General features: G+C 30.1%; 2 protein-coding genes across 7 annotated transcripts in view; one reads left to right on the top strand and one right to left on the bottom strand.

Annotated features, from left to right (window-relative positions):
• LOC129983937 (spectrin alpha chain-like) overlaps positions 1-3567 on the top strand; it is a 179704-nt gene extending 176137 nt beyond the window's left edge. For 2 of the 5 annotated variants that reach the window (XM_056093662.1, XM_056093661.1), the window contains 3 exons: positions 83-220; positions 1458-1522; positions 2855-3566. In XM_056093662.1, coding sequence (XP_055949637.1) covers positions 83-220; positions 1458-1522; positions 2855-3073 — 422 coding nt within the window. In that variant the 3' untranslated portion in view covers positions 3074-3566. Of the gene's footprint in view, positions 1-82; positions 221-1457; positions 1523-2854 lie in introns of all 5 variants that reach the window. The other 3 variants (XM_056093663.1, XM_056093665.1, XM_056093664.1) reach the window with 3 other exon arrangements.
• Positions 3568-3730: 163 nt separating this feature from the next.
• The window catches only part of LOC129983938 (glutaminyl-peptide cyclotransferase-like), a 43033-nt gene continuing 33522 nt past the window's right edge, over positions 3731-13241 (bottom strand). The window contains exon 7 of one of the 2 annotated variants that reach the window (XM_056093667.1): positions 3731-5659. In XM_056093667.1, the coding sequence (XP_055949642.1) occupies positions 5490-5659 (170 nt within the window). In that variant the 3' untranslated portion in view covers positions 3731-5489. The remainder of the gene's footprint in view (positions 5660-13241) is intronic. The other variant, XM_056093666.1, reaches the window with a different exon arrangement.

Here is a 13241-nt window from a genome sequence, read left to right as displayed (position 1 = left end):
TTTGTTTTTCTCGTTTGTCTTTTTTTTATTATTATTTGATCCTTGAAACTATATTTTTGCATGTTTGTTTTGTTTTGAATAGACCATTCTAGTTTATCCCACAATTCTGCTCCACCCCCCTTGCCTCAGAAACCCCCTCCCCCTGCACTGCGTAGTCACATTGTCCCAGATTCAGATGATGATTGGCATCCAATGTCTGATGGAGAAATGGATAAACATGGTATGTAAATAGACAAAAATGTTGGTGAAATTCTAGTCAGGGTTTCTTAAATTATGAGTTGAAACCCCCAACAAAAACTTAGAAAGTACCTTCCACACAGAATACTTAATTTTGTTAATAAAATTATCTTGACAAAAAGTTTTGAATAGAATCTGCTGAATAATCTTTTAAAATTTAATATTTGGATTGCAACAAAATTTTTTGTGTTGAAATAGGGCTGGATATTTGAAGGTTTTGCTGTAAAATGGAAGTATTTCTCATTTTCCAAGTTGTATGGAATTTAAAATGGCTTAATTAATCCTTGTATATTATGGAAGCATTTTCAAAAATATATATTCTAATTTGTATGTGTGATTCCTCATTCTTGTCACAAAGTGTATTTCTCTTTATTTCCGAGAAAAACTTTTCAATTAATAAATTATCATAATATTTTATTTAAGAAAACTTAAAAGAAATATAGCATATATTTGGGCTTAGGAAAATAGGAAATTACATTTTTCTCACACATATCATACTTTTTTTTTTTTTTTGCTTCATTTTAGTAATGTTTGACTTATTTAGTTCATTGTCTGGTTGCAATCCCACAAGAAACCACATTGCATTTGAGACATATATTTGCTGAATAGTTCCATTACCTATTTATATTTTGCAATCTTAAGTTGTACAAAGTGTGAGTATGCTTGCTGAAAGATGCTTATCAATACAAACACCAAAAAATTGAGAGCTAACAAATTGAGGTAACTCCTGGAGCTGTCTCTAACTTGCAACAAATTAAAGAGAACAGTGAGCTCTATTTCTTGAGAACACGAATGCTAATAATTGGGACTAAATCTTTCTTGCACCACACCAAGAGTCTTTACCACAAGATAGTACATGTAATTCAAAATTCTCCCAGAATAGAGCTACATCCTTTTTACAGCAAACTCTTCCATTTTTTTATACTTTAAAGAAACACTGGAAAAGTATTAAGAAGTTTTATTTAAATTAATTACTAAACTCTTAAAATTTCATCTCATTAATTTCATATGTTTGAATATTCTATTATTAAAGTAATCATAATATTTTATATATTGTTATCTAAATTCTTTGTAAAGAAATGTCAAGTTTCTGGAAATAGTTCAGTTCTACAGTTCAACTTTTCCAGACTTTAAAAAAAAAAAAAATCAATTTCAAGACTATCTTACATTTAAAATAATAAAAATTGGCAAATTTTCTTAATTTTCATTTTATTTCCCAGGTATGTATGGAAAACAAGAAATAAGAGGGCAGAATTCTGATTTTGTACACTACAGACAAGTGAGTGTAAGTATCTTTTGATTTTGTGAAAAATTATATTAATGGCATATAGCTTGTTAGAAAGATATTTTATATGTATTTGATGAAATTTTGAAAACTACTCATTATTAGGAGAACCTTTAAATTTAATAAAATAAATTATCACTTTTATATAAAGACCATCAATAAACTCTAATATTTTCATTCTTTTTATTAAAATTCTAGTGTGGAAATGAATTACATTTCCAACTCATAGAAATATTATTTTGTTTATGTGTGTGTGTGTTGCTGTTGTTATGGGTTAAAAGGGCTTTATTTTGCTTTTTGTTCTGAATTTTTTATTAAAATACTTTAAAAAATAAATATTTGCTACTTCACGCTTACAAACTAACATTTTTAATCTCTTATTAACCCTTTGACTTTTAAATTGGCTTTTACATGCAATTTACACTAATGAATGGCTAGCACAGACATATATAAAAATTGCTGTATTAAGTTTACTTTACCCACCAACAGTTCTAATGTAACTAAAAAAAAAAAAAAAAAAAAAGACAGTTTGAACTTTAGTAAATATTTTGAAAAAGGCTGCTACAAATAAATTTTTTTCTGCAGGAATCCTCATTACATCAATGCACTAAACTCAATAATTAATATCTCTTACTGAAGTTACAACTTTTAGATACTGAATCGAACTTTGAGCATTAAGACTTCCCTTTCAGAATCAGCATGGCTGTATGAGGTTAAAGCCTGGCATAAACTGCAAATCTTAAAAATCGGCCTTATTTATTGTGTACATCTTTGACACATATTTCTATTCAGTGACAGCATTGTACCTGAATCTGCTGTGAAAGAATTATACATTTAACAATCATTCAATAATTTCATTGTGAACTTGTCTTTTAACTTGTTCAAGCATGATGATTTATTTCCTAAATTACATATCAAAATATTTATTGCATGGAGATTCAGTTTTTAACAACATAATAAAAATATATTTTTGAAGCTTGAAATAATTTTATTCATTAAGTGGTTTAAAAATTGAACCATTATGCATTAAATATTTTGATATAATTGGGCCGAGAAATTAAAATCTAAAGAAATAATATATATTTTGCTTTTATGCCAAATGTTAACTAATTTAAAAATAAATTTAAATTCTTCCCAAAGAATTATTAAAACAAGTTTTAGATTACAAATTTAAAAAAAAAAGTTGCATTGTTGAAATTTATAACATGTTGTCATATCAATAAATAAAATTGGTGGCTTTTTAATATTTAGAGCAGCTTCTATTTTAATTTCTGCAAAAACCTTAATGCTTTCATTAACTACCAGACTAACATCAGAAATTAATACCTTTAGGGCTATGATTCAAGTGAGACAACTCATGCTCGTCACTTATCTTTACCTCATAAGGTTCAACCCCTTCCTGGCAACCAAGTCCGTCCATTCTCAACGCTGGATGTCCGCTCTAGAACCACATCCTCCGAAGGGTCATCGGAAGGGGAGGTGGTCACAAATGACCGAAAGATCAAAGAGAAAAAGAAAGGAGGAATGTTCGGATTCCTCAAAAAGAAATAAGCATAGCCCATATATTTTTGTGTAAATTAAGAGATTATATATTTTGTATATAGACAATTGGATTACAAAAGTGACAACTGGCTTTGTCTGCTTCAACGGATGGTAGATTGCTTCATAGAGAATCATGTATTTGTATATAAAAATGAAATATGAATGGTTTTATAATGATCTTTTTTTGTCAGGAAATCAATCGACTTGTATCGAAACTTTAATTATTATGTGTTTCTGTGTTCGAAGCATTTATTTAGTTTTATATTTACACAGAAAATGTTTGAAGACTTCAAAATAACTTCAGTTGAATATGTGTAGGTATCTTTTAAAATGTTGTATTTAAAAAAAAAAAAAAAAACTTAGTATCATACTAATTATAAAAGAATTAATTTCAAGGAAGATCTGTATACTGGTAAACAGAGTGTTTGTTCAAAGTACTTCATCTGAATTATAAAATTTTGTGCAATATAGAAAAATTTATACTTCAACTGAAGTCATTGCTGAAATCATTAATAAATATTTTGTTAAATTATTTTGTTTCTTGAGTTTGTATATGTAGATAATAATAACAACAAAAATGACATGTATGAGATTTATTCAAGAAATCACATTCAATATACAACAAGATATTAAATAAACTATCCACCGGAATGTATAACAACTTGATCAAAAATCACAGAGGATACATTAATAAAAGACAATTTTTCTTTAAATACTAATATATAAATGTCAGAAAGCAACAGCTTTATTAAAACATTTTTATACTAATTTTAGTTTAAAATACCATTTACAACCCTGTATAATAATTTTTTTTTATCACAGTAAGTATATTTTTCTTGTTAAGTATCTTTAAAAAAATTGTAAAATAAATGTTTGTACCGAATATCATGGATACATTTGGTATTATAAAAAAATCCGCATGTAAAATGGAATGCTTTATATATACAAGTTAAAAAATAAATAGATTAATGTAATAAAATATTCTGTAGAACATGTAAATTTGAATTTTTCAATGTTTAACTTATTTAAATAATAGAAAAGCACACTTTGCAGTATTTAATGTTGCACCAGCCATTTTTGGATGTCCTACATTAGAACTGCAAAACTGAAGTTTCTCTTTCAGCTTCCATAATAAATCAAATCTTTTTTTTATTAGATAAAATTTTTCTTTTTGGCAATTATGATTTTAAGGGTTGTTTTTCGAATACGGTACTAGGTGATCACAGAATAATACTCCAACTTTGAAAGGTTGTAATATTTTAATATGCAACTTAGCTTTATATCCAATTAGAGTTGTCGAATCAAACAATTTCAAAATTTCCTCTTTTCTATGATATGCAGAATATTTCTTGAAAAGTCACTAAAAAAACTCTTCAACTCAGAACAGTTTATATCAAAATAGTGACCTAAATCCCTGTGATTTGTGTGTGTGTGTTCAGTAATGTATCCCCCCCCCCCTCTTATTCTTCCATTTTGAAATTCAAAACAAAAATAGCTTCAGGAATACTTCATAGAATTATAAAACCGTCTCTTATGCTGAACAGTTATGAATTTATAACTTAAAATAGTGTTACTTTTAAAGTGATTCATCAGTTAAGGTTGTGACCTTTTTTTTTATTTTTATAAATATAGCCTTTCAAAGTTGGAGTACTGTTATTTAACCAACTTGTACATTTAGTAAATATTTACATGATTAACAGTTCACATAGAATATTCCCTTTCCCACAGGAGAAAATTGCATTTTATAGTACATAATTTGTACTAAATATAAATATGCTAAGAATGTTTAATTTTTCTGTTTTTGACATATGCCTTCTTTTATTTTAAAGAATTATCCAAAAATAATAATTAAATGTAATAATTCAATACAGGAGTTAAACACAAGTCAAAAGATGACTTACATTCATCTATGTGAATAATGTATAAATTAATTAATCCTGTTAAATGAGATCATTAAGAAAAATTATAACTACTAACATTCTGGAAAGGGGAAAAAAAAACATTCAGTTAAAAAAATTTCTCTCATTTAATAAATTTTGATACATCAGTGACATTAAAAACATCCACAAACAAAAAAAACATTCACAGTATCATCCCATCTTAGTTTGTGATTGATATTTCGAATAGACTAAATTTTACTATTTAAAACATATCAAAAAGAGTTTTGTACAATATTTTAAAAAGTTTAAATGCACACTGAATAACAGTATTTATATTAAGTACAAAATATTCTTCAAGAAAGCTCACATTTTACTTAATTTTTATGAAAATATAAAATAATTTTTTCCCATAAATATTTGGCATTATTTTGAATACTAAATAAAATTAAGACTTATTACCCAATTAACTAACTACCAATTTACAAATCGAAACATTTGAAATGTTAGCACTGTATTGAATACCAAGATAGGATGTCACACATTAGTCATATGATTCGATTGCTCTCTGCCCGGAGGTGTAGATATTCTGCAATGAAGACACGGAGGATTTTGTTCAGATTATCTATTGTGGGGTGGTGCAGACTTTCCCGATTGTCACTCTCACGGTGCCACACGTGCGGAAAGGGACTGGGGATGAGATGCACGATGGGAACACCTAAAATAAAAGTACAAAATTTAAAATTCTGAACACAGCCAAATAATTTAGCATAAAGATAAAGATAAGGCATAATGAAAAATATCTGATGGTTTCTAAAATTATCAAAGCTGAGGAAATTGGTGATTTCTGCTTTTTGCGAAATATTTTTATTTTTCCTCATATCGGTACTACAGACAAAGTATAGTAATCGTCAAAAAATTCGAACTCGACGAATCTCCACGTTTTAGATCTCCCCGAGTTCGAAAAGCACATTTTTGGAATTATATCTGTCCGTCTGTCTTTGACAAAGATAACTCAAAAACGGTTTGAGTTAGACGGTTGGAATTTGGTATACAGTGTCCACCAATACATCAAATTTTCAGATTTCTTTCAAATTTTGAGTCAAATCTGTTAAAATGATGTCCGGCTGTTCGAATATAAGTCAGCACGATAATTACGTAACGAAGAGAGCTAGATAGATAAAATTCAGTTCATAGATTTAACATTTATAATGTAGACACCTCAAATTTTGAGCCAAATTCAAGTACGAGTTGACTTTCTGAAATACGATCATTCAAAAACACAATAAATTAAATATACCAAATTCGGCATGGGATTTTGTGGCCACAATTGCACAATCTTATGCCAATTTTTTTTTTCAGTCGATTTAAAAGAACGCATCTAAAACACAAATTCAATTTTCGGATACTATCCGCCACATGTCAGGGATTAATCGCCAAATAACTCGCCAAGAATGACACGATAAATTCATTAAAAATGCTAACTTCACTTCAAAAGTTAGTATTCCGTAACTACTGTATGCCAGTGACATGAAAGGCGATCTCTGGCATGACATGTTTAGTTAGAGAGTATACGAGAAAGTTTTGGAAAAAGCACTTCCGTTTTTTTTTTTTTTTTTTTTTTCTTCTTAATATATAAAATATTGTAGTTGTTCGAAAAATTCGAATTCTGGATTTTGGCGAAACTTCACATTTCGAACTTAATGAGTTCTAAAAATTTATTTTTGACTTTATGTCAGTCTGCCTTTTGAGAAGGCGGTACTAACTCAAAAATGCTTTGATCCAAACAGATGAAATTTGGTATATAGACTTGACATCCTATATATAGATTTCTAACAAATTTTGATCGAAATCCATTGAGAGGAAGGAAGTATATTCGGCTATCCGAGTTCTAGTGAACACGATACTAGAAGACGTAAAGAACTGCATAAATAAAAATTTCTACATTCGCTTAGCATCTAAAAAGTTGATTCTTACCAAATTTTGAACCGAATCTGTCAAAGGGTTGGCAGTCTGTTGGCCGGTTTTTTCTCATGTATGTAATGAAAAATTTAAACGAATGAAGTTTGTGCATGTGATTACAGTTGTTATACATCAAATTTTGGTTTCGATGGGTCGGAAAAATAGAGTCCGAAATACAAATTCAATTTTCGGATACTTAACGGCATGCCGGATGAATCGCCAAAGATCGCAAGGTAGATTTTATAAAATGGCACATTTATACTAATAATAAATTGGTATTATATATAAATTGGTATTCCATAACTATAGTTCGCCAATGCCATGTAAGGTATTCTCTGGGATAATAATATTAATGCCAATTCATTAAATGCTTATCCAATGGCCTTATCCAATCTGCCATTTGATATGATGGAAGCGCATAACACCTTTATTAGAGAGTGAGAAAATTTGGGGGAGACAATTCTAGCTGGTTTAAAATGTTGAATTCATTCACCTAACTATATAAAAATAAAATATACCTAGTTAGGAATAAAATTTATTTTTTCCCATTCTATTTTGTCAGCCACCATTTTGTCCCAAACTTCACAGTTGCGAATTTAGGCATTTAGCAGTCTTAGCCAATGCACATTGATCGGCCAGAAATAAGTGTTTTTATTCTTTTCTCTTAGGGTGATAAAAAAATCGATTATCAAAATTCTTAAGTCCGAAAGGATAACATTAAGCAATCATAGCTATTGTATTAAATTAAAAGCACTGAAACCAGCGCAAGTGGTCACCCTAAAACGTTCACGCATACTCTTAGATAAACTTGTCGAGCCGGAGAACGCCTTGCAGTGGCACTGCCGTAAAATATTTTTTTTTCGTGAATTTGGCATTTTTACTGAGTCTATCGTGTCATCCTTGGCGAGTTATTTGGCGATTAATCCTGGCATGCAGTTAATAGTATCCGAAAATCGAATTTGTGCCTTAGACACGTTTTTCTCAACCGATTGAAACGAAAATTTGACACAGAACTGCACATATAGTCACAAAATCCCGTTTGATATATTTATGCCATTGTGTTCTAAATTATAGCGTTTACATATTTCTGAAAGTACAGATCGACAGACAGTCAACACTTTGTTGGATTTGGATCGACATGTTTACGCTATAGACGTTAAATTTGTACACCGAATCTTATCTATCTAGTTCCCTTCATTTTGTAATTATCTTGTTAATTAATAATCGAACAGCCGGACTTCCTCTGAACAGATTTTACTCAAAATTCGATAGAAATATGAAAACTTGATGTTAAGACCTATACCAAATTTCAACCGTCTAGCACAAAATGTTTTTGAGTTTTTGTTGTCATAGACAGACAGTTTCCAAAAATTTGTTTTTCGAACTCGGGGGAGTCTAAAACGCGGGAATTCGTCAACATCTCGAGTTCGAATTTTTTGACGATTACTTTCTGTACATAACGTATACGAGAAAGTAAAAACATCCAGTTTTAAAAGTAAGGCAGTTCAAAAAGTTAGACAATACGAAAAGCCTAAGAATCTTTTCAGGGTTCATTCGACCCTGATTGCTCCTTTAAACCATTTAACCACATATTAAAATGGCACATACAAGATCTGCGAAGAAAATCTTTCTCGATTCATTTAGGAGGGAGGAGGGTATAAAATGAAAAAAAGGTATTTCGAGCATTCTTCTTTTAAATTAAGTAAAAAATATTTCCAGTTTTTTTTAAAAAAATCTAAAAAAAAAAAAATGAAATTAAAATCTGATTTTGGTTCTCAAAAATTTCCAGAAAAATTAATTTCTTTTTTTAAACATTTCTCAAAATGTAAAAAACTTATATACTCCACATAAATGTGTGTGAAAAATTGCCTAAATTAACCTAATATATTAAATAAATAAATTTTTACATCACATGTTTTAAAGTTCGGGTTTCAAGTGCATCGAATCGCCATGACGACTATTCGAGTCGAATTTCAAGGCTGCAAATACGATAGGTTCGTCTGGATACCGCATGCAGACACGCACGCAAGCACATCCTTTTATAAGCACAGATCATTGTATCAGCTGAGTTTGATATTCTTAAATACTGGTAGCGATACTGTGAAAGCGAGCACGGAAATTGGCATTTCGCTTAGATCTGCCACGAAACTGACTTTTTTTTTGTTATTGTTGTTAAACATGAAACATATGAAAAAACAAGTAAAAAGCTTAATAATTTCCACGTAAATTTGGAAGAAAAAAAAACCATTGTTATAAACAAATGCAAAAATAATAAATGTTCAAATTAACATAACAATAATTCTGTAATTCAGTAGTAAATATAAAAGCAAGGAATGAAAATTTATTATTTTAAAATATTGAAAATTAGAGAAATATCTTTTTTTTTTAAATCTTACAAAAAAAAAGAATAAATTTTATATCTATTTCCATATTGTTTTTTAAAAAAGTGTTTCAAAATTAACTTTAAGGCGAAAAGCATTTTTAATTACAAAACCGCGAAGAAAATCGGATAAATGCATTTGAAAATGTATAAATTTTAAAATAAAGCATTCATACTGAGCCTTTAAAAATTTATTAAAATTCAAAAAATTTTCTCACATATTTTAATTTTTAAATACTTCAAAAAAAATTTGTATATTTATTATTTCAAAATAATAATTTCGCAAAAATGGTAATTTTGTGCATAAATTTCTAATTAAAATTTCAAAAGACGGCTTTTTGCTGCCTAAATCTTAATTCCCAAATAACATTGTCAATATTGAGATGTGTTCATGTTAAGAACCTAAGATAGTGGTTTGCAAGCACTTAATCGATCTAGATTTTTTTTTTTTTTTTTCCCGCTTGCTTTGTAATGGGATCCAATTACGTGAGTCAATCACTAAAATGGTTTCAAAAAGAATAACAAAGAATAAATCCCCGCCCTTTGATGGAATCCCCACCACCACCACCACCACCAGAATGGTAATAACAGATGTACTATTTGTTCCAGTACATTTGAAATTTTACTAAACTTCAAATGAGTCATAGCAATCTGAATGGCTAGATTTGTTGAAAATTAATATCTTGTTGAAATACGAAGTGTAATAGCTTTCTTATGGATTAAGCCTGTTTCTGCTTTCGAAATTCACCGTCAGAAAAGTTAACGATGAACATACATTGAACATACAAAGTACTTCTAGGGAAATATAGTCACTTTTGCAACACAGTCTGGAAGGCAGCATGTAGTACCAATCTCCATAAGTGCTTGCCAAACTTCAGATTTGATACAATGTTTCAAAGTGCCATCCTCCAAATATTTCTGATTAACTTTCTTATTAATGACGGTGCATTTGTCAAGGACAAGATTTAATCTGATATCATTTGAAATAAGTGCTCATGGGATCTTCTACTACAAAATCTTCCAAAAACAGTCGTAGTTAATAAATATTGAAATACTTCAGCGAAGAAAGCTTCAAAAATATTGCAAATTCTTAAGTTCCTAAGAAGAAACTTGTTTGCAGATAAAGTCTACACAGCTGGGAATAATTTGTATATGCCGGTATAAACAAGTTGGTTTTGAAGTCTGATATCAATCTGTTTCGTGAAAAAGTGAAATATCAGTATAGCTTTTGCATTCCATTTGCATTTTACACCTGCTGTTGCTTTATAATTTTTTTATTAGAATATATACAATCTCTCAAATGGTTATAATTTTAAATTCCAACAATTATAATCATTTGAGAGTGAAAAAAAAGGGTGCTTTAAAGGTGTCATTCTACAGAGCGCCTTGCATGTCACTGGCATACAATACTTAAGAAATATTAACCTTTGGCGTGAATTTAGCATTCTTGCGATTCTTGGTGAGTTTTTTGGCGATTAATACCAGGCATGTAGTTAAAAGTATCCGAAAACCGAATTTGGGTTTGGATTCATTCCAACATATTGAAATAAAAATTTAACACAAAATTACACTTGTAATCACAAAATCTCACGCCGAGTTTGATATATTCAAGTAACTGAGTTTTTGAGTTATTGTGTTTATATGTTTCTGAAAGCACAGATAGACAGACGGTCAACTCATTCTTGAATTTATCTCAAAATTTGACAGGTATCTAACACCATAGATGTTAAATCTGTATACAGAATTTTATATATCTAGCTCTCTTCATTTGGTAATTATAGTATTAAATTATATTCAAACCATCCGAACAAACATACTTCCTCTGAAAGAATTTCACTCAAACTTGGATAGAAATCTAAAAATCTGGTATAAAGACCGTATACCAAATTTCAACTGTCTAACTCAAATCGCTTTTGAATTATCTTTATCACAGACAGACGAGCATTTTCCAAAAGTGTGTTTTTTGAATTCAAGGTCTGAAATTGTGGAAATTCTCAACATCTCGCGTTCGAATTTTTTGAAGATCACTATACTTTCTCTAGACGAGAAAGTAAAAAGTGTGGTTTTTAACTAAAATTTCGGAACACTCGCATCGTCCAAAGTATATGTATGACAAATTTCGCAGTTTTAGCTCCGTTGGTGTTCCTGTAACAAGCTAAATGACAAACTCCGCTGATTTTTCTATTTTATTATTAACAGATATGGTTGTCACAGTTTTATCTTATCACCAGCTGACATTTTTACAACTGGGTGCACATCCAATTCATAACCCCACGTCACAATTTCGAAGATAAGAAATGGAACAGTAAAACGATGGAAAGCGAAGGTGTAAAACAGAACAAAATGTTTTAGAGGCCATAAAATTAATTTCAGTTGAAAACAATTAACAGTCCTACTATTGCTACTTGCAGTTCCTTATATTTGTATATCGCCATTATAATTATTTGCAAACTCCATCGTTTCCTAAGCTTTAAAAAAGTGCTGTAAAGGGACGGAGAATATAAAATCGTTCATTTCATGCGTCTAATGTATGCTAGTTCTTTTCATTCGAATAATATGGAATAAAAAACGATTTTACGCACTTGCGTAAAAAAAGCATATGATTTCATAATATCGCTACGGAGGAAATAATGTAAATAACAATAATTTATTATATTTCAGTCAATACATATACTTAAAAAAACTATAAAGTCTAGATTTCATACAGTCCTCTGATTCTAAGGAATCATATTCTGCAAAATATTCTTGACATTCCAATTTTAATTTTTTTTTAAAGGTTTCTATTTTTTGCGATCAAATCTAACTGAATAATGAAGTTCTGAATATTATAAATTTAGAACAATCAACATTTTTATAATTTCAAGCCAAATCGGTCTTTGGGAAAGTCTTGATGGTGATTCGAATATCTATTTTGTGAAGGTCGATGGAGTGCTCTTAAATCTTGCGCTTTATTATACAGTGATACTCAAAATCAGGCCTTTCTTTTTATTTAAAATTATTCGTCTTTGGTGACCAGATGTTTCTCTAGGAATATTGGTTATATTTAATATTTTTTTTAAACTGTATAGATTTAACTTCATGTCTGTGTTTAACCAAATTATCATTTAATTTCTTTTTTAAATCTAAAGATATAACTTCATATCTGTGATTCCGTTAAATTATCAGATTTTAAAGCCGTGATATTTTTTATTATCTCTTACATATTCTCTGTGCCTGCGTCCTGGCACAGGGGTAGCACGTCTTCCCCGTGATCTGGGCGTCCCGGGTTCGAATCCCGGTGCGGGCATGGTTGTTCTCTTTCTGTGTTCTATCTGTGAGGTGTGTGAATGTGCACCCCCTGTAAAAAGGGGTTCTGCCAGCGAATGTTACGCATGAAGTAGCAAAGTCGCACTCACATAGTTGGCGCTACTGAAAAAACAAGAGACGCTCACTCGGCTTAAATCGCTGACAGATAACTGACAGATAACTGTCAGCGGGCTTGTAAAGTGCCATAAATCACAACACACAACAACATATACTCTGTTTATTGTGTACATAAACCTTTTCAATGGAAGTCAGTCCCGTGACATCATGGCGCTACTCAAAACATAGATATCGGTTTCATCTATCTTCCAAATTTAGCGGTATTGCAACTTCTTGTAAACTACACAGCTATTAAACAGAAATCTACACCACACATATATATTACCACCCAATATTAGTATAGATACAATCGTTGATAAAATAACATAAAATCTGAAGAATGACCGAAAATGAATTTTATCGAGTAACTGAACGCATGTTCGGATAACAAACGCCATGCAAAAGGATTTGAGTCCAATGTATAATTATAGCTGCGTTAACTATTACCACCGCTGGGAGACACATGTGGACAATGCGGTTACTTTTGACAGGATTGAGATGTTGTAAAATGCAGCAGCGAATTCCTAAGAACGAATAGATGAAAACGAAAACTGAA

Source organism: Argiope bruennichi, chromosome 9 (assembly GCF_947563725.1).
Source record: "Argiope bruennichi chromosome 9, qqArgBrue1.1, whole genome shotgun sequence".
Classification (NCBI taxonomy): domain Eukaryota; kingdom Metazoa; phylum Arthropoda; class Arachnida; order Araneae; family Araneidae; genus Argiope; species Argiope bruennichi.
The sequence above is the reverse complement of the archived record's forward strand: the minus strand, read 5'-3'. Positions and strand labels throughout refer to the sequence as shown.